Genomic DNA, 21,856 nt, shown 5'->3' with positions numbered 1-21,856 from the left:
TGCTGTGAGCAGAGGAAGAGGAAAAGTTGATAATAATGATGCCACTGAAATGCTTTCCCCAAAACAACTTGGGAACAACTAGGAAAAAGGTGATCCTTATTAGCACCATCATTCTGACAATGCCTCTGGCCTCTGCCCTGGGCTCCCCCAACTCAACCCTGGAACAATCCCACTGCCATATTCAACTCAGATTCCTCTCAAGCCGCTTCCTGTTCCACATGCCAGTAAGCAGAAGAAAAACCACAACAATGGGAAGATTCTCGCATTTCTCCCCTCACTCCAGATTGTCAAGCCAAGCAGCTACCTGCTGATTGTTCATTGTGGCTGGCAGGCAGCAAAATGTATGACACGTGATTCCTGTGCTCCTTCCACTGTCCCAACACACACGTTTTTTAAGCGCCTCTCAAGTAGGCTGTCTGTTTTGTGCGGCATGCAGGCAGCAAAACAAAACAAATAGTGCAGCATATGGGCAGATCCAAGGACGAGAAAATGAGACAGAAGCAGGAAAAGTGCACTAGAGAGGTGGCGGAAACACCAGGTCTTTCAACACCGAGGATTTCTAAGGCCTGTTTTTTTCTGCAGTCAAGTCACTTATTAACCACAGCTCTGGGGCCCTCTAAACATTGCTGGACTCCAACTCCCATTTCCTCTGGCAACATGGACAATGGTCAGGAATGATGAGAGTTGTAGTTCAGCAACAGCCACAGGCTCCCCACCCCAGATATGGGAGGATGAGGGTCTTCCTCCCAACAGAGGCATGCCTGGTACCCACTGATATGTTTTATGTTCTGGGTGAAGCCATTTTTATTCTAATTTCAGGAATTGCAATGCTGTGTACTTTAAAATGGTATTAGGAGGATGCTATATTTTAAAACATTGGAACTGGAGTTTTTATTTTGCTGCTTTCATTGTTAGTTTAACGGTGATTTCCCGTGCAAATCATGTCATTTGTCTATTACCTTTCATTAGATTACTGTGCATTTTATTATTGTTTTGTTTTAAATTGTGTTGTAAACCACTGCGGGGTACATATATAAAGATTGTGTAGTAAAGATATAAAGACTTTAAACAAACAACATTTCAAAACAGAAAAGCTTTGCAATAAGGACAGTTACTCTCAGGAAAGAGGCTCAGTATTAGGAACAGCATCTTGCAAGCACAGGAACCAGGTATAAAAGTGTTAAAAGGAAGACTTCTGCTAAATACACAATGTGTGACTGCCACAAAGATGATTGAGAAATGCTGAGCCTTGACTGTTTACAAGCCTAGTACCAGTAAGGCATATACAACTGTTTGCACAGCCCCTGCTGATGTTCCCTTCAGGGTGTGGACAGCTGCCCTCTAGCTAGAGAAACACTAACATATTGTCATTTCTAATGGAATCTTAAAAATTGCTATTTTATAGGAAAATAATTTCAGATTGAAAATAGATAGGTGTCAAAATCTGTTACAGTTCATTCCTAAAGAAACAAATGCCAAATTCGTTCTGGAGAAGTAATTAATTGAGTTTCTATTTTTCAGATTCCAAAGGTAGCCTTTGATTTTCTCCTTGATAATAATTGCAGTTGCATTTCTGTTTTCATTCCTGTTTGATAAACAAGCTTTTGCTGTACCTCTTTATACTGAAGCTCAAATTCTATGAGATATGACAGACTCTTAGTAACAAAACTGACACCTAATTGCTATTTGTGTTTACATTTATAAGTGTCTCTTTAAATGTAAATGCAGCTTTCCACTAAGGATTCTGTTACCATGGCAATGAAGGCAAAAGCTATTTCTTGTGGCCTCCCCCCCCCCCAATAAAGGGCATCACTTTGGTATAAGAATGGCTCTCTAGCAGAAACTGACTGCATGCAAGCTTCAGCGTATGTAACCCATAGAACTGGTAAATGTACTTACATTGCAAAATAAGTTTAACAACTTAAAACTTGTTTGACTAGTGCTTAATCGCTTTGCACACCTCTTTTCCTAAATGGAAGAAAATGCAACCCCACCCCTTTTAGAGGATTGGTTTCTGCGAGTACTGTATGTATCATCTTTGTAATAATCTGGTTTTAAACGTACAAGTAGCGTTGAGTTCATTGAATCCAGATGATCCCAGGTTCAATCCCTGGCATCTCCAAGTAGGGCCGGGAGAGATCCCAATCTGAATCCCCAGAGAGCTGATTCCAGACGGACAAATGATCTGACTAGAAGGCAGATTCCTAGGTTACAGGGGCACAGCAGCATGAGGAGGCAAGATTCATAGCAGAATTAATCCCACAGCAACTCCAGCACTCACAGGCACCTGGAAACCTTTATTTTGTGACTCTAGCAAGGCAGAGCTGGAAAAGGTGCAGCAGATAAGGACAACCCAATTTATAAAGGGGCTGGAGCAACTCACCAATGAGGAAAGCTTAAAACCTTTGGGGCTTTGTAGCCTAGAAAAAAGGCAAATAAGGGAGGACATGTTAGAGCACTATAAAATTATTTATGGTATCGAGAGAAAGTGGGTAAGTTTTTCTTCTTCTCTCCCAATACTAGAACCCAGGGCTATTCAATGAAGGCAAATGGTTGGATATTTGGATTGGCAAAAGGAAGTGCTTCTTCACATAGCTGTGGAATTAGTTACTACTGTCAAACCTCAGGTTACAGACACTTCAAGTTGCGTGTTTTCATGTTACGAATGCGCCGAAACCTGGAAGTATTGGAATGGGTTACTTCCAGGTTTCGGCGCTCGTGCAGAACCGCTAAATCAGGCTTTGTGCATGCGCAGAAGCCCCGAAGCACAACCCGCACGTGCACAGACGCAGAGATGCGGGTTGCGAACGTGCCTCCCACATGAATTACGTTCGCAACCCGAGCGTCCACTGTATTTGATGTAGCAATGATGGTCATCAACTTGGGCAGCTTTAAAAAACAACTAAGACTATCATTTGCTGCTAGTCATGATGGCTCTCTTTATTGGCTCCTGTATCGGAGACTGTATGCCACTGAGGAACAATTGCTGGGGAACACAAGTATGAATAGGGCCATTGTATTCAGGTCCTGCTGGAGGGCTTCCCATATGCATGTGGTTGGCCATCATGGGAACAAAACAAGGGACTAGATAGGCCTTTGCCCTGATCCAGCAGAGCTCTTTTTACAGCCTCTCAGCTGCTCTGACAACCAACAATTTAAGCTGTTCCTTTCCTCCCTACCTCTTTGATCAGCATACCCTCTCAGCTCCCATTCCCATGGCTGCAGATACCTTCTCCTGGCCCAAAGCCTTGTCCTGGCCTCTTATATCTGATGCCCTGTTATAGCCACTCAAGGGTATTGTTATGTATTGGGTTTAACACTTCTTATGTTACAAAGCGCGTTCTAACCAATTGTAGAAGCGTTGGTAGACGAACGTTCTAATGGCAAGTAAGCGCATGCACTGTCAACTGTCAATGGTCAGTTCATGCTCAGCATTATTATTGTGTTGTCCAGTCAGTTCAGTTCTTGTTTTCCTATGAGTGAGCTGTTGTTGCTGACAAATGTTGAATAAACGTAGTTGAGGAACTTATACTGCCTTGGGCTTCTGACTTTTTCTGAACATTTAACATTGGCGACGAAGGTGGGATTGATGAGCTCCCGCTGGCTGCCGAGGCCCAAGACCGCGCACCACAGCCTGCCGCCTCGCAGTAAGCGCGACCTCGCTGCCACGCTGGACTCAGCAAATAGTCCCAGAAATGAGACCGCACCTGCCACGTCTTCGCAACCACCCACAATTGCACAAGCGACTGCTCCAGGTCCGAGGATGGCCACCAGTCATAGTTGGCTGTCATCGGACTTCAATATGAGCCATCCTGCAGAATGGCTGCAGTGGCTCCGCCGAATAAGGAGCTAGGTCCGACTACAAGGCTTCACTAGGGAGGCAGACAAGGTGGATGTGCTACTGACGGTGCTAGGAAATTCCGCCATCACTCTACTGGAAGGTCTGATGGCACCCAGGGACATAGAGGCATGCACTTTCAATGAACTGACACAGGCTATGACAAGGCACCTCGCGCCTCAGCCAACTAAGAACCACCACCGCTACGACTTTGCACAAAGAGAGCAACAAGCGCAAGAGTCAGCGAGTGAATACATCACAGCACTCTGGGCGATTGCGATGTATTGCCAATTCGCTGACATTGTATAATGACTTCTCAAAAGGTTCATCAGTGGCATGCGAGACAGCCGTCTCCACCGCAAGCTGCTGGCAAAAGATGACTTCATGATGATGGAAGCAATGAATATGGCCACGGCCTTTGAGAAGGATAATGCCCACGAGGCGGCCCACAGCGACGTACTGAAAGAAGAACTCACCACATCCAGCAAGACGGGTCCTCTTCCGTAGATTCCCACAATGAGGATGTCCACTGAGCTTTGGACTGATCCGACCAACACCACTGCTCCCAATCTACAAGCACATCATCGAACCAGCAATCATCTGACGCACCTCAAGGGACCTGTGCCAGCTGCAGAGAAAACCACGAGCGTCGGACATGCAGGTTTTGGGACACCACATGTCGCCGCTGTGAGAAGACTGGGCACATTGGTCGAGTCTGCCACTCCAAGACTTCCAGAGCACGACCCAAGCAACATGTCCACGAGGCCTACATAGAGGACTTACAGTCCACCTCTCCAGCCAGGTACTTCAACTTTCTTCCCCGGGGTCCAATAAGCTTAGGGTACAACTCAAGATAGACTCTGAAAGAGCTTTACCCTAATGGCGGTCCTCCTCTCCACCCAGTCCCCTAGTGCTATGGGACTTCCAGAGAAAAAGAATCCAGCTAAAGGGGATGGGCACCTTCAAGGTCCAGTTTAAGAAGTACACCAAGAATTTGAACCTCATCATAACTGAAGGCCCATTCACTAGCCTTCTAGGCCTAGCATGGTTCGGGCCGTTAGGCTTAGGTATTTCAGGGCTTAATCAGATTTTCCGAGGGGCAGATTTTGAATCGATCTGCCAGGAGTTTCCATCAGTCTTTGATGGAACCCTGAGCTTGTACAATGGACCCCCAAATTCCCTATGGCTCAACCCCACGGTGAAACCCATTTGGGTCAAGGCCCGTTTGCGCTTAAACCCAATACATAACAGGTATCTTTCTAATAAGCAAACCTCCCTAGAGTGCCATGGACTCTGGTTTACTTCACCACCTTGTTACAGTCAGGACTTTAACATTTGCAGTCAAATACTTCTTATCTCACCTGCCTTCTACCCTCTCACATTAATTTAAGATGGCAAACGCAAAGGTAAGCAACAGGCAATTTGCTGCCTCAGGCAGACAATCAAGTGTGGCACTGTTAGTGACATTGCAACTTCTGTAGGTATTGCACAGAGAACCAGAAATCTCTCTGACTATTCCTACACACCCTGCCTGGACTCACATACACCCTGCCCGAAGCAAAGCAAATACAGTCCAATTAGCTGATCAAAAGAAGGCACATTCGCTCCCACAATATGTAACAATGGCAACTATCCTGGAAGGCTTGGAAAGAGATTTAGACATAGGCCTTTTGCCTGATCCAGCAGAACACTTACTATGTTCTTAATGAAATATTTACCTAATCTATCTGCCGGAAGCTCGCAGTGGATCACACCGAGTAGGTGAAGTTAATTATTTAAACAGGATCTGCACAGGTGTGCCAGGCCTAATGAACACAGCAATTCTCTTCAAATGTCTTGCTCCTATGAGGCAGCTGTGGAGACTAAAGGTCTCTGCCTTCCCGCAGCTACCCAAGTCTCCTCCTCTCCAGGGTTTTCCCCCAAGCAATCTGAGACTGTGACTGCACGCCTGCCTTTGCTCCTCCCACTTCATGCCTTCCTTGGTCCTAGGTGACAAGGGGGAGAGGAGTTTGTCACAGCAGGAGGGGGAAACCCCCATGCTTCTTCATTCATCTCTGCCTTTTTTGCCTGATCTGCACTTCCCTCTGCCTCAGACTCTCCCAGCTCACTAAGTCAGTCACAGAATGGTGGCAGTTTGGTATAATCAGCTGGCATCACTTCCTATACATATTTATTACATTTTTTAAAAATTGCTAAATTATTTGCCAATATTTTCCTTGTAGCTGTGGAGGTACTGACTCAGCCTCCCAATGTGAGGAAGTATTTGCTGGAAAATGTTTTTTTTAAAAAATATTTTTCCCTTTACATCCCCATACCCGTATCTTCCCCAATTCTCCTTCTACACTCAACTTACACATTATCTCCCCCCGCCCATAACTGCGAGCTCCCTCCCTCTCTCTCTCTCTCTCTCTCACACACACACACACACACACACACACACACTTCCCTGGTCCTTTTACATGCATTTATTCCTCCCATAACACTCTATTTTATCCCCTGCCATTCAATTCCCAGTCTATTTATTTACTTATTAATAGTAAATATTCAACTATCTTTTTATTTCACAACCTAATTTCCCTCAGCACCTCCTCCTCTGGATCTTTGCCCTCAGAGTAGGGAAACCATATTTCCTTCCTCCCACCCAGACTTCTCTGTCTCATGGCCACCTTTGCTCAGCAGACCAGACCACTGTTTGAAAAAACACTGACGTCGACAGTGGAAACCTCAAAAGTTTGCTTTTCATGCATTTTTACCTTCTAGACACAACACTCCAGCACAAAGTCTGCTAAATCACAGACTCTGGGAGTTCTAGGGGTCCTCTGCTCCCTTATGCTAAAACTGGTGGAGGGGTGGGCAATTCACCATAGCAATCATGCTTGCAAAATTCACCTCCATGAATCACAGTTCATGCACGCTGCAGCTTCAAGCTTTCATTACATCATTTCCTGCTATTTTTGCAAATCTGGATTGTAAAAAAAGATATCTAAGAGTCAGAAACCTTATGAGAGAGTCCTCCTTAAAAGTAAGATAGATAAAGGCGCTATGCGTGGCCCTTGAAGAGAAAAAAAGCAGGCAAAACTTGGAATTGGGTTATCTGGTATCTGATCAGAAAAGTACAGTTGCAGAAAAGAGTGCAGGATTTCACATGTCCTGAAGAAGCTTAGGAAGTACACTCATCTTCATTACCTGTCAGACAGGCAGATCTGTAGTTGTTATTTATTTCCACACTACAACACACATTATTTATTGGCAGGATTACAGAACTGAACAATAGGAGGAAGGAAGCCAAGTTCGGAACATAGCACAAGGTTATATTTGAGGAGAAATTACTAGTGCAAGAACTGCCAGCATGTGGGATTTGTATGTCTCAGTATATTTCTTCACTAATTTCATAAAACTACATCAAAAAAAGATCTAGTGCTGCTCCTTGTCCTCTGTGTGTACCAATGCTTACGATTCCCCCTCTTTCAGCCCCATTCTACTATTTAATGCCTAACACTTCCATTGCAAATTATGCCCAAATCCAGGGCCAAACAAATGTATCCTTGCATATATTTGACCGTTTGAAACTGTTCAGTAGAAATGAAACTACGAGTCATTCCAGGATGCTGTCACCATTTTCATTTATCAGGGGCGGGCAGAAGGTGGATCAGGATCTACTGGGAGATCTCTGGCCGATCTGCGGCAGATCAGCAAGGCTTTCCGATTGTTTAACGAAGGCTACGTCAGAGACACCTTTGCGGCGGGGAAAAGGCTTCGGGCGCAAGATGAGCAAACAAGGCCAACACCGCGCAGAGCTTAATGTGTGCAAAAGTGGCATTTCCCAAGACTTCCTCGCTTTCCAATTTCACCTCTCCAGCCGCACCCAAGAAGATCGGCTGCCTCCTCCCCGCAGTTTGGTGGGGTGGGGTGGAAACGTTGACGCGGCTGGGGGAAGAAAACAACCTCCAGGAGAAAGGAGCCTCGTGCGGAAACGAAGGCGCCGCTTTCTCCAGCCTTAGCGACGCGGATCCATCGCGCTAAGATTATCCCCGGGGGCCGCTTCAAGAGCAGCGACAAGGAAGAAGGGGCGCGAACGGGGCAAAGCAACGAACCACGAGCAGAAGCCACCCGGGGCCTGGTGTTGGGACACCTGAAAGGTTGCTGCATTTGTTGCGGCGCCTCCATCGGATGCTTAATGGCAAGATAAACATTTGGGAAGTCTCTCTCTTTTTTTTTAAGGTGCACGAGACGCTGCGGCAAACTAACCCGGCTCCCCCACCCCCCCCCCGTCTCCAAAAAGCAATAAATAACTCATGCGACCCTACGGGAAAGGGGTTTAGCACAGCCTACATTACAAGCCACCACACAGCCAGCAAAGGGGGGGGGGAGAGAAAAAGACTGCGCCGGCGCATAGCTGCGGCTCCTTACATACCCATCCGCTCCTCGCCGTCCAGAGGCGCGCCGCATGCGCGCTGCAGCCCAGCTCGACGGCAGGCGGCGGGCGAATGAGGCTGGGGCGGCGCGAGCCAATCCGTTTATGGGGAGGCGCGGCCTCCGCGCCTATTGTGATGCCCGAGGCGGGAGGAGGGCGGGGCTTAGGCTGTGTCTGTCGGGCGAAGCGGCCGGGGCCATTCGGTGCCCGGCTCGGCGGAAAGTCGCGAGCGGGAAGGAGAGGCAGGGCTCCGGCTGGCGGGACGGACAGACTGACGGGCGGTTAAAGGTAGAAGCGGCGCCCACGGAACCGGGGCGGCAACATGGTGTCGTGTATCATCTCCCGAGTCGTTGTGTAAGTGGAGAGGGGCCTCAAGAGGGACCGGTACCAACGGACTTTCCCCTCAGACTTGTGCTGGGGGTGGGGGAGGCATCTTCGCCGCTGAGGCTTGTGGGGGCCGGAGGAGGAGAAGAATGCGGCGCTACTGCGCTTGCGCGCACAGCGGGGGTGATAGAAGTGCCCTCTGGGACTTCCTGCTGCTTTGATACTTGGGGTGGAGCGAAGTGGGCCTTTCCGGTCCCCACATCCAGCGCATGGCCATTTTAGGGTGCAGGGAAAGCAATCCTTATGGGCCTCGTCGTGCTCTTAGGCGCGCCCCTAACTTACGCGGCTTTCCGCGTGCACCTGAGAGCGTCAGGCTTCGGTGCGGCAAACGCGGGGATTTTGCGAGTTCCAAGTCGCAGGGAGCAGCCCGCTTGGCTCTCGGTGTCGCTGTTTTTGGGACTACAATTCCCATCATCCCTGACCACTGGTCCTATTAGCTAGGGATGATGGGAGTTGTAGTCCCAAAACAGCTGGAGGGCCAAGTTTGGCCATGCCTGGCTTAGAGGCTGCCTTATCTCACGTGCGATCATAGATTCACAGAGTTGTAGAGTAAGAAAGGGCCGCAAGATCATCTAGTCCAACCTCCTGCAATGCAGGAACCTCGAACCCATGACCCTGAGATTCAGATTATCGTGCTCTACCTACTGAGCCCATCCCTAAGGCATGTTGTGTAAGGAGAGGAGGAGATGCGCTGGAGTCATGGCAGTTTTTTATTTCTCAGATTGGGGGGGGGGGGCAATCACGCAGCCTGTTTAACTTTAGAGACTCTTTCCCCTCAGCTTTAGATATGTGTATACAGTATATCATTGTGGTCATTGGGTGGCACTCAAATTATATAATGGTCATCTTTTAAAAATCTGATTATGATTCCTGTTCACTCTATGATCCAGAGGTGGTCACAACTATTTAAAACACCACACTAAAAACAGTAAAGGCACGCTTCAGGCCACAGCCACCTTTGTTGTCTAGAGCTTCGCCCTGTCATTGAAAACCGGGGACTGAGCCCTAGCCAGTAACTCTAAACAAGCTTTTATGTGACTGCTGGCTCATAAGTTTTATTTGTAAACATGGTGCAGTGATACTCTGTAAACGAGAAGCTCCTTATATTTTTGTAGATCTCCCCCCGTTTTATAAAAAAAACAAGGTTTTATTAGTATAATACTGATGGGTCTACTGATGAGTATGACCCAACAGTGCCAGGTCTTCATCCTTGTCAGTTTGCTTAAATTCATACAATTTAGAAACTAATTGGGAGATAGATGAATGTCCAGTGCCTACAAAGAGACTTGAAGTGATGGGTTTGGCTGGACCTTGGATACACCATTTTGTGTTTTTATCAGAAATACCTTTGCCATCATGGGGGAGGGGGCCGTAGTTGAAAAGATAAAGTGTACTTTTCCTATTGAAAGATTAGCATTTTTTGGTCATTGGGCAAAGTGTTGAAAGAAGGTATATTTTTCTGAGAAATCCCATATATTATCCATTTATTTCGACATTTAGGTGATTAAAGAATGGCTTTTAAATGCATGCTGTAGTGATTTTAGCCGAGTTTAACAAGAATTTGTAGTGGTTATAAGAATGTGATCTGGTAAATGTAGTTCCAGTCCCAAATGGCAATCTTGTGGCAGCTTAAATACTAATTTGGCAACCCTTATAATTTATTTCTAAATACAGTGTGATTTTTAAAAAACAAACAGTGCCTATTATTCTGAGGACTGTTTTAAAATTGTGGTATAAAAACAATCAAATGTTTTATGTCAGCCATATAAATTAGCATACACATGCTATGATTTGGAAAAGAGTAGGTCTCTGTTTGCTGCAGAGAACTCTGGCCCCGACAACACCAAACAACCCTTTTTTTTAAGTACTCTTTTTTCGAGTTCAAAGGGCAAAATGATGTGGCCTTATGAGGCCCACACTTGAAGTGAATAAAATTGTGGTGTAAACCAGGCATTTTGAGAGTGTCTGCCATGTGAGCAAGCAATTAAATGGTAAATATATCTTCTTAAATGCATGTAGTCAACCAGTAGGCATGTTTCAGATATTTGGAATTCTGTAATGATGGGTATGAGGTGGAAATTGCACAGACAACCATGAAACTGTCATCTCATGGAAACGTTTCTGAGCAGGCAGTACTATATCAGATCCACTAAATTATATATGGACTGAAGGTGGCAGCAGTTGCAGCTTTGAAGGTATGCATTATCCAAGAGTTTGTGAACGTTTCCTTTTAAATCAGTCTTTCAACTTTAATATTGGTCTCCTGTTGGTGCATGTGTACAATAGCTTTGCAGGTTACAGCAAATTTGCAAGCCTACATTAAAAATTATCCTCCCAACTGCACATCCGTAGTGACTAATTATGGAAGTAGCAATTCATTTGCCTAAGGTGAACAGCCGTTCCTTTCTGCTTAGTCTGTGTGGTTCCTGTAACTCCTTAAATTTTAGCACAATAGAAGCAAAGACCTAATAACGTTGCATACTGTATATGTACAGTGCATGCTTAATTTAATTAGATTAGAACATCATTCCACTAAAAGTAAACAAAATGGGCAGAATTCACCTAACCAGCCATTTCACCATAAGTCCTGTGCAAGGATGTCTGCTTGAGCAACAGGGCTTTCCCCTTTCCTTCTCCTGTGTGCCCCCCCCCAAGTTGACTGTGGGGAGGAGTCAGGAGATCCCCCTGAACAGCACAGGGGTGGGGGGTGTCATTCTCTCTGGCAAGCTGAAATCTTGGGGTAGATTGAATTATTAGATGAGCATGATGTTGAATTCCACCCAATGAGGAAGTGAAGCTAATGTTGGTGAGAAGAGACAATGTTCTAGGGCTTACTAATGAATTAAAAGCCGACACATCACCAGCTTCCAGGTGGCATCCATCCAAGAATTCTTAAAGAGCTTACACATGAAATTAAATGGTAGTTGCATTCTAGTTCATGCACACACTGTGGACCTTTTAGTTTTCTTCTTCCAAGAAGCTTCCATGGAAGCAAGAGTCCTGAGGATGATATAGCAAAAGTGTGTCTGTTTTTCTGCAGGAGGTTTCTCTGCTGCTTTCACAGCCCAGGAAGCAAAACTGGAAGAGTAGAAATCTGATCTATTGTGGCAACAGTTGGCCCAGTTGAATGGGTTTTAATAGTGGAAAGAACAGTAGCTGCTGGTATGGTTGTTAATAAAGGAAGGAAGGAAGGAGGGTCCTTGGGGTGGCAGTGTCAAAGAGAATTGTTGTTTTTGCTCTGTGGCTGACAATGGCCAAATAGTGGGAACATTAACACATGGAAATATGTCTATCCTTGAGCATATTGATGAATGTGAATGGTTACAGCTGGGAGGTAGCATTCAAGTCCTAAAGCTAGGGTTTTAGCAGGTTTGTGCAGTAACACACAAATAGTACATGACTTTCCTTTTACTAAATATAAGTGTTGAGTAAGGTGTTCATTCAGTAAAAGTTAACGTTTATGAAACCTTAAATTCAAAAACCTTGCCTTTCAACGAGAGGCATTTTTTAGGACGAAGAAAGCTTTCTTTTTTTAAAAAAAAACTTTAGTAACTAAATATTAGCAGTGTCTGGGAGAATCTTGGGACTTTCACCCATGTTGTGCCTGTTGGCTTATATTTAGAGGCGTGTGTGGGCTTGTCTCATTTCTGGAACTTTGTCCAAGATGTGTTACTGCAGGCTTCTGAATGAGATAAGTTTTGATCTCCACTCTAGGAGTCATGTTGATCTCACCAGCTAGGTGATTCATTATGTGCTCATTCTCCAGAGTACTACAGTGTCAACCCTGAGTACACTCTACATATTCCAAAAAGAGTTACCGTATTTTTCGCTCCATAGGGTGCACAGGCCCATAGGGCGCACCTAATTTTTTGGGGGGGGGAATAAAGAAAAAAAAATTATTTCCCCCCCCAGGCGCGGGGCTGGGGTGGGGGAAGCCCGAGCTTCCCCCGACCCCAGCCCCCAGAACAGGCTGCTATCCGCAAGCCTTGGGAGCCCGGCGGGAACTCTCGCCGGTCTCCCCAGGCTTGCGGATATCTGCCTGAAGCCTGGGGCACGCTGCTCAGCGGCGCTCCCTGGGTTTTGGGCTGCAGGCTGCTGTCCGCAAGCCTTGGGGGCCCGGCGGGAAGTTGCTCCGGGCTCCCAAGGCTTGCGGAGAGCTGCCCGAAGCCCGGGGGTGCTCCGCTGCGCTCCCTAGGTTTCGGGCTGCAGGCTGCTGTCTGCAAGCCTTGGGAGCCCGGCGGGAAGTCGCTCCGGGCTCCCAAGGCTTGCGGAGAGCTGCCTGAAGCCCGGGGTGTGCTCCACTGCGCTCCTCAGGTTTCGGGCTGCAGGCTGCTGTCCGCAAGCCTGGAGAGCGAGAGGGGTCGGTGCGCACCAACCTGTCTTGCTCTCCAGGCTTCAGCGAAAGCCTGCATTCGCCCCATAGGATGCACACACACATTTCCCCTTCATTTTTGGAGGGGAAAAAGTGCGTCCTATGGGGCGAAAAATACGGTAACTTTCATGGCCTAGGTTTTTAAGGTTCCTTGGCCACACAGTTGACAAATAAGCTTCAGCTTGGATTCCTGCATAGCAGCGGGTTGGACCAGATGACCCTTGGTGGTCCCTTTTGACTCTATGATTCTACCCAACTTGGAAATTGGGGATATGGTGAGGAATAGTGTAACTATGCAGGCAATCCCCACCTACCTTTGCAGCTTCAAAGTTGGAAGGAAGACTGGCTGACTCTTAACTTGACCAGAGGATGTGGCAAAGTAGATTTTTTGGAAGCCTGCTTGTGGGTAGAAGTATGTAATGAAGGGGTGTAAAAGGAGGAGCCGGTAAAATTAGCAACAGAGAGGTTGTGTAATTAATAACCAGAAGGATCTTTGCATGTTCTTTAATTTTAAGTAGTGGAGTTGGTGACATTTAGAGAATTGCAGTTGGGTTGGATTAAAGACACATCTATGAGTTCTGTATTTCAAATGGTGTAATGTTTTAAAGAAGTTTTCATTGGCAGCAAAAGGGTATTTCCAGTACAAAAATGCACTCATGTGGATCCAGCTTTCTAAAATGCTGTTTAAAGAATGAATGTTTTAGAATAGCCCTAACATTTAAAAAAATCTTTCTGCATCTCTGTTTAATGTGAACTGCCAGCATGTTTGTATAATGTGACTTTTGTAGCCTTAAGAACTGAAACAAAAGCAGCATTCAGAGAGCAGCTAGATTTTTAAAAAGGAAATCTAAGTAGGTAATTCCTTAGAGGGAAGTTGTCCCTTAAAATCAATCTTCAGTATTTATATATGTTTTAAAAGTAGACCCATCTGTTGTTGCCAAGGCAAATCATGCCACTGAACCATGAAAAATATCCCAGGACTTCGTAGGTGAATGACTTGCTATAGATAGGCAATGTCTGTGGACTAGGAATTTCAAGGGATGCTGTGACTAGAATTCTTGGCAACAAGACATGCTAGCAAACTGCTACTGAGAGGAAGAAGTAGAAGCACTGGGCTGATGGGATATTTGTCCTATGATGTAAGATGCCTGTCATTTCTTCTGTTCTGATAGAATGGGAGATAGTGGGCATCGCTGTACATGAGTGTAACATCCGTCCCACAGTTATCTGCAGAATTGCTGCTGAAGGATTCTGCTGTGCAGAGCGATGCTAGTTCTGTTCCAGCCAGTGAAAGTGGTTGGCATTTGGCCCTCATGTCAACCATGTTTGGAAGATTTTTAAATTTTTTATTTATTTTTTGCTCTGAAGCTGTAAGGTCTATGAAGTCTTTGGACATAGTCCTGACAATGCCTGCTTTCATACATTTATAAAAGAAGAGCAAGTATTGGTAGTCATCTTTATCTAATATATGTGATAAATGGAGATTGACAGTACAGCACTTTGATAGTAGATTTGTACAAAAATGCTACTTCTTCTTGAGCTATAGAATGCTCTTCCATTAAGCATGAATAAGAGTTCTAAAGATTAATTGATTCTTCATTATGTGAATTGAAACAAGGCTCAAAGGAATGGTGAAAAACTGTGCCTTCCCAGTTACGGGGTTATGTTCTGGAGATTGCGCCAAAAGTCAAAACGGCATATAGTCAAAACCCACTGGGTTTAATGGCAGATGGGATTGCCAAAGTCATTTTACCCAGAACTCTGGCCTCTTTTTATTTATTTTGCCATGCACATAAAGCTGAATGTGCATAAGTTAAATATGTTTAAGTGTAACTGTTATTGGGAGAGATAGTATCACTATTAGAGTGGCAAAGAGTGCCATAGAGTAATCAGGAACAATAGTTTTTCTATATATTTGGAGCTCAATATTTATCTTTTTGGCTAGGAAGTTGTTTACAATCGCACTTTGTTGGTGGTGTTTTGGCTGCTTGTCAGACAATTGTTCAAGAGTGCCAGGCAGAGAACATTGCATGTACAATCACAAATCTGTCTTTTATGTGCTCTTCTAATACTCGGAAAAGAGTTGCTGTTTAAAACCTTAATGCAAATATTGGGAATAAAAAATCAGACTTATAAGCTCAACATGCACAAGATAGTATTTTCTAAACTGCTGGGGGAAAGGCTGTGACACAAGGAAAAACCTTGTGTTTTATTTTGCTATAGGGGTCTGCAAAATATCCAGTGATCTTGTTGAACGCAAGTCAAAGCTGTACTGTAACAAAGTGGCATTATGGATGGATAAAGGTTTTGATGTGATCACTGCTTTTTAAAGAGAGAGATCTGTGTCCTTTCTCACAATTAGCTGTAGAGATTTTTCCTAGTCCATTGCTACCTATGATTTTTACTGTGTTCTTAGCCCTTTCTATATCAGAGGCTATTTCCATACTCTTTGAGAACTTGCCTCTCTTCCAGATGATTTGGAGATGGTCTCTGCATATGTAAATCAAGGTCAATCTCCTAGAGAAGCTGTCAAAATAGGAAGGCTCAATGCTACTTCACAGTCTACCCTTATCCTTAAAAGGAAGATGGCAACTTCATGCAACCTACCAGAAGTGTTATTTCCTGATTTGGAGAATGATGCTGGTACCAAGGCCAGCAGGGGAAATTATTTCTGAAAAACTTGACTTCAGATCTAGACATTTTCTTAGGGAGAACGATATAACTTGTTCGGTTCTTTACATATGTGGTTCCACTTTTGCAATAACTTTAAGTTTTACAGATGACCCAAACTATGCAAAAAGTTTTTATGGACCCAGGTTTTTTGGGGAAGTAGAGCTTGGTGTACTTGAACCATTCACAGTCACCTCATTATTCATTCTTCTGCTTATCCCCCTAGGTAGTGGGATAGAGATGAATGTTGTGAAATAGTAAGGCTGGAAACAACTATTTTCAACTTTGCTTATGGTAGTTGCTCACTATTCTTTTTGTCTTAACATCTGTATCTTATAATGCTTATAGACTCAGTAAAAAGTTGATGTTTTGCCAGTGTTGCCACATTGGATCAATTTATCCATTATGAACTGTTGTGGTGCAATTGAAGCAATGTGGCAAGCACTTGATGATGATGATGAATTCCTCCAACTGATGTAATTGGTAACATTTTGGAAGTCCACAATAGCTCTTGAAGACTTAAAAAGAATGAAATAGCAAATAATGTTTCAGTCTGGAAAACTAATAGGCTTTGCCCTAAGTGTCCCATTTCTAGGTCCTGGGGAAAGCTATATTCTATTTCCAATGTAAATGGTAATAGAATAGCAGTATCCTAAATGTTCAGAAATGGGTTGCTGAAACTGGGCAAAGTGTTCCAAATCAAATTTCATCAGTTCTGTGCTTTAATACAGTGGTACCTCAGGTTAAGTACTTAATTCATTCTGGAGGTCCGTACTTAACCTGAAACTGTTCTTAACCTGAAGCACCACTTTAGTTAATGGGGCCTCCTGCTGCTGCCGTGCCGCCAGAGCATGATTTCTGTTCTCATCCTGAAGCAAAGTTCTTAACCTGAAGCACTATTTCTGGGTTAGCGGAGTCTGTAACCTGAAGCGTATGTAACCTGAGGTACCACTGTAGTTCATTAGTCCTACTGAAGTTTATATGTGGATAGCTGAATCACACTGATGGTTTGGTCACTTTGTTAATAAGTAGCATCCTCTTCTTTGTTTATCATTCCCAGCTGATTCCTAAAGCATTGACCCTGTGCTTTTGTTCTGTTGAATTAGCTCCTAAGAAGGAAATGCACATGACTAATGCAGGTAAACAAATCTCAACCAGTAATCAGCAGTAAATGTCAGAGCCAGGTCAGGGCTGAGAGGCTGTATCTGATTCAAGGCCTAGTATGTGCTCTTACTAGGGAAGGGGAGAGTGTTTGACCAGGGCTGACATTATGCACCATTCCATTTTGTGCTTGGAGAGCATCTGAGGCCTGCATTCAATCAATCCCAGGTAGTTCACTAAGCTAGGCCACTGCCCTGGCTCCTGAGATTCCTGATTCAGATCCCGGGATCACTGTCAGTAGGTCTGATCACTGCCTCCAATGTAACAGTGGACACTGTAGGTTATGCATTTAGTGTTAGTGTTAATAAATTGACCCCCGCAAATTAAAGTAATCAATTGTAATTTTTATTTGGTAGGATTGCAAGCTAAGATTATTCTTGTCTAATTTTTGAAATTATTTTTTAACTGGAATGTTCCTGTAAAACAGGTGTAGGGAACTTGTGGCCCCTCAAATGTTGTTGGACTCAATGTCACACCAACCCTCACCTAGCCATGCTGTCTAGGGCTGATGGGGATTGGAATTCAATAAATCTGGAGGGCCATAAGTTTCTCGTCCTTCCTTTTGAAGAATGAAAGTCCATTTTCCTGCTTTTTCCTGCTTGGAATGTTAACTTATGCTTTTCAGTATCCTGGAAGACATCTATATTGATTTTTGGTAAAGTGCATATTTAATTGTTGATTAGAAGATGAGTAGTTAACATATCTTAATGTCCTACGGAATTAGTCATCTCTCATGATATGCATGTTGGGTGGGGAGAATACACCTCTATAATTGCCATAATCACAAAGGTGATTTTTAAAAAAAATGCTAGCCAGTGCATCAAGAACATGGCATTTTCTTTTAAAGGAGCCCAGTATTAATCTTAAAAGTCCTAGTTGGTCCTGGTTTACCAGAAGCAAACCTTGTTATGTTTAATTTTATTCTCTTCATGTGGCAAACTGCTGTATTGATGTAAGGTGTATGGAATCCTTGAACTTACCTGAGTGTCTAGTGTGGGTGGGGCCAGTTGTCAGAACATGTTTGGGAAGAATGTAAATGGATAGTGCATATATTTCATTATGTGAAATCTACCTCTGGTGAACTATTGCATACATTTGCGGTAGACCTGTTTTCTACAGACATGGATGCCTTAGGAAATACTTAAAAGAACTGGAGTGCTGCCAGTACCTGCTTTGTATAAAGATCAGCCATCTGGTGATTTAAAGCATGTTTCGCCAGACTGCCATGGCAACCAAGTATTAAACAGTATCTAGCTATTTGAGTTTAGAAAAACACTTCCTCATTGAAAGAAAGTGATTCCTAAAGCCTGACTATTCTGGTGAAGTGCACACGCTAACATAACCTTACTAGGGAGATGGATCCCCTGTTTTGGAGACTCACAACATGAACTACAGTAGATTGCATGAGGAATGTTCTTTTCTATTACATTATAACAGGGCACATTTCCTTATGGGCATTTGTCTTCCCTACATGCCCTTAGTTACATTAGTGTTTGGCTCAGTCAGAGTTGCTGTCTTCTTTCTTCACTAGGCTTCCTATTTGACTTAGTGCTGGTTCAGTGCTGGTTCATTGGGCAAACAGGAAATATTAGGAATTCTGATGGGCTGTCACCCATCCTGCAGGTCAACCGTCTTCCTGTCTGGGCTGATGGATGTGGCATTTTGTTTTTCCAAATTTGAAGCTATAGCACAAATTCTGGCCTGAGTGTGCTGGATAACTCTCTGTTTCTGAGCCTAATTCAAGTGCTGGTTTTGAATTTTAAAGCCTTATAAGGCTTGGGACCCTATATGTAAAGGTATGTGTTTCCCTGTATGAACCCACCCAGTTACCAAGGTCATCATCTAAGTCCCTTCTCTATGAGCCACCTCTAAGAGAGGTCTGGAGAATGGCAACGAGAGAACAGACTGGTTCTCTAGTTTGGCACCAGGCAAAGTCTTTGGGCAACACCTATGATATGATATTGTATTATTAATTCTGCTTCTAATATATTAAAGCTGTGGTTTTATTACTGTGGGTTGTATTCAACCAAATCATTCTACTAGCTGAACCAGCACAACTATGCTCGCTAGCATAAGGTTACCAGAGGTCCCTGTTTCCTGGGGACAGTCCCCGGATTTACAAATCAGTCCCCTGACAAAATCCATCAATTTAGTAGGAAGTTGAAAAGTGTCCCCGGATTCATTAAAAAAATCTAATAACCTTATGCTAGCACAATAGGACTTTTTTCTCCCTCCCCCCAAGCAACCCTTCACCCTTCCCAAACTCTCCTCGAGAAATGCTTACACTGACAGTATGATCTCCTTATTTCTACATTTAATACAACCTTGCATTTTTCCTTGGTTCTAAATCACTTTGAGACCTTTGTTGTGGAAAGCAGTATATAAATTCAGTTAACCTAACTTTACAAAGACATGAATGCGATACTGGTATAATAACCCTTTCACATCTACAGTTGAGTTTCTTGCCATGATTGTGTGCCTACCTTGTTATTGGTTCGTCTGCTGCCACAGTTATCTCCATTGCAAGGTGCTTTCATGCACCCGCATTAACATGTTCAGTATATAGAGAACTGCATGCTGTAGAATGACTAGATACTTAAAACCTCACACTTCAATTTGAATATAAATATTTATTATATTTGATGAATGTATATTCTTTTTAGAAATCTCTGTCTCCATTCCAGAGAAAGCACTGTGTTTTATAAAGCTGGAGAAATAAAACAACCATGAACTCAAATGGCACTATGTACATTTGTAAACAAGTCTATTAATTAAAAAGCAGTGTGTAATATAATTAGAATCAGCTGAAACAGTTTGACTGAAAATGGTTTTTTATTTAATGCCAGCTAAAAGTCAACGTAGTGTCTTCAATATAAAAAGCAAGCATTTTTTGTCTTTGTACGATGTTTTGTTAATCGAACTGTGATATAGCTTATTTTACAGTAGTTCTGCCCCTAGTATGTTTCAAAAATAATCCCAGAGCCTTTGCTACAGTGCATACAATAGTTAATATAAATACAGTGGTACCTCGGGTTACATACACTTCAGGTTACATACGCTTTAGGTTACAGACTCCACTAGCCCAGAAATAGTACCTCAGGTTAAGAACTTTGCTTCAGGATGAGAACAGAAATCGTGCTCCAGCGGCATGGCAGCAGCAGGAGGCCCCATTAGCTAAAGTGGTGCTTCAGGTTAAGAACAGTTTCAGGTTAAGTACGGACCTCTGGAACTAATTAAGTACTTAACCCGAGGTACCACTGTATGAGTATTTATGCCTACAGAAATACTTCATTCATCCAACTAGCTTGGAGTACCGAAGTCTTTAGATAAACAGACAATAATCTCTCATAGGGCTACATTTGCTATATATGCTAGTTACCAAAGAGTACACCTGATACCTCTGTGAATAATTGCGGCAAGTGTGTGTGTGTGTACATACACAGCTGTAACGTACTAGAATCTCTGCCCTTTAGAGATATTTGTGAAGACATGCAGGAAAGGAAAAGAAAGCTCCCTGAGCCAAACCTTTCGCTTTGCCAAATATGTTAAGTAATAGATGAACAGATTTGTTTACCTTCATGCATTTCTGTTATTTGTAGTTGTAGCACATTCACGAAGCTTCCTTAACTACAAATGCTGAAATTTGGGTCCCCTCCAAACCTGTAGCAAAATTTTGCAATCATTTCCCAGCATAAACAGTTTTCAGGGTACTGTAGAAAGAATTATTGCAATAACTTTTGCATTGGTTTGGAATAGCCTCAGTTTGATATACTGTATTGCTTTCTGTGTTTTTGGGGGATGGGCTGCAAAACATGGGGTTTGCACTGCGGAACAGAGAATGTTGGGTTTGGGGGTGATACCTATGACCCCCATTTTGAGTATCAATTGCTCAGATTTGGGGGTGCTGCAAAATGTGGGGTTTGTGCTGCAAAATGCTGCAAAACAATTGCAAAACTTTGGCACCAGTTTGGAGGGGATTGGGGGGTGTAGTTAATGAAGCTGATTTTTAACTAAGTCATGGCTTAAACAAATAAGATTTGTGTTTTGTCGAGCTTCAAAGTAGTTATTCTGTTTTCTATCTGTAAGTGTTATGTGTAATAGGTAAAACTTTTATATTCTTGTTGTGCTACCCATTAAATTCTACCTTAAGAGCTCTGCAGGTCATATAAATCACTTGCACTGCTGGCAACAGCCAGTTTAATGGTTTAGCTCCCAATGCAAAAGCCACTGGGGAAAATCCAAATGTAAGCGTGTTTCTGTAGGAATGGCAAATATGCAAGTCTTACTGCAGGTTGTGTAATGGGGTAATCTGTATTAAAAGTCTAATAGATTAAATCATGTTTGCCAATATTTTCAGGTTTTTAAAAATAAACTCACTATGCAGAACAAGAAATGTGTATATGACTGAATTTGAAATACTTCCTTCTTAATCAAAGCAGCCAACCTTAAAGATCTGCATCAAAGACAATCCCCAGTCAACCATTTTTTTGACCAAAGAAATAATATTTGGGAAGTATTTCATATTGAAGTTAAGAAGGGCCAATTACAGAGGCCAATCCAGTGCAATAAACAGAGACCATAGACAGGATTATGTTGGAACTTTTGTTAAGATTGGTTCATAGGTTAGCACTGAAATAAACTTCATACAGACTTCAGATGGGATAGTCCTGTTAACTGAAGCAGTTGTTCATTAGGTTATCTTGTGTTGTCAAAGTTTGCTTTTGAAGAGACTGGAAAAACCAGTTTATCTCTTTTTCTTTCTCATGCAATATTACAGATTCATTGTTTATTTATTGTGCCCTTCTTGTCAAACCTAAATACTTCTATTTTTTTTCAACAGGCTGGTTTTTGGAATGCTGTATCCTGCATATTATTCATACAAAGCTGTGAAGACAAAAAACGTGAAGGAATACGTAAGTTTTGTTGCACTATTTTTGTATTACTGAGTTGCATTTGTGGTGTGATACAACACAGATTCATCAAAAGTCATACGGTCTCAAGTTCAGTAGTATGTTTG

At 43.4% G+C, this 21,856-nt stretch overlaps 2 protein-coding genes across 2 annotated transcripts in view; one reads left to right on the top strand and one right to left on the bottom strand.

Annotated features, from left to right (window-relative positions):
- JMJD1C (jumonji domain containing 1C) overlaps positions 1–8,343 on the bottom strand; it is a 123,690-nt gene extending 115,347 nt beyond the window's left edge. Inside the window, exon 1 of the mRNA XM_081190799.1 lies at positions 8,253–8,343. The gene's annotated coding sequence lies outside the window, so the exon portion shown is untranslated. The remainder of the gene's footprint in view (positions 1–8,252) is intronic.
- A 74-nt stretch (positions 8,344–8,417) lies between these two features.
- Positions 8,418–21,856, top strand: part of REEP3 (receptor accessory protein 3) — a 28,688-nt gene continuing 15,249 nt past the window's right edge. The window contains exons 1-2 of the mRNA XM_081190973.1: positions 8,418–8,606; positions 21,680–21,752. Coding sequence (XP_081047099.1) covers positions 8,575–8,606; positions 21,680–21,752 — 105 coding nt within the window. The 5' untranslated portion in view covers positions 8,418–8,574. The remainder of the gene's footprint in view (positions 8,607–21,679; positions 21,753–21,856) is intronic.

Source organism: Podarcis bocagei, assembly GCF_964188305.1.
Source record: "Podarcis bocagei genome assembly, chromosome: 4".
In the NCBI taxonomy this organism is placed as follows: Eukaryota; Metazoa; Chordata; class Lepidosauria; order Squamata; family Lacertidae; genus Podarcis; species Podarcis bocagei.
This window is presented reverse-complemented; position numbering and strand designations above follow the sequence as displayed.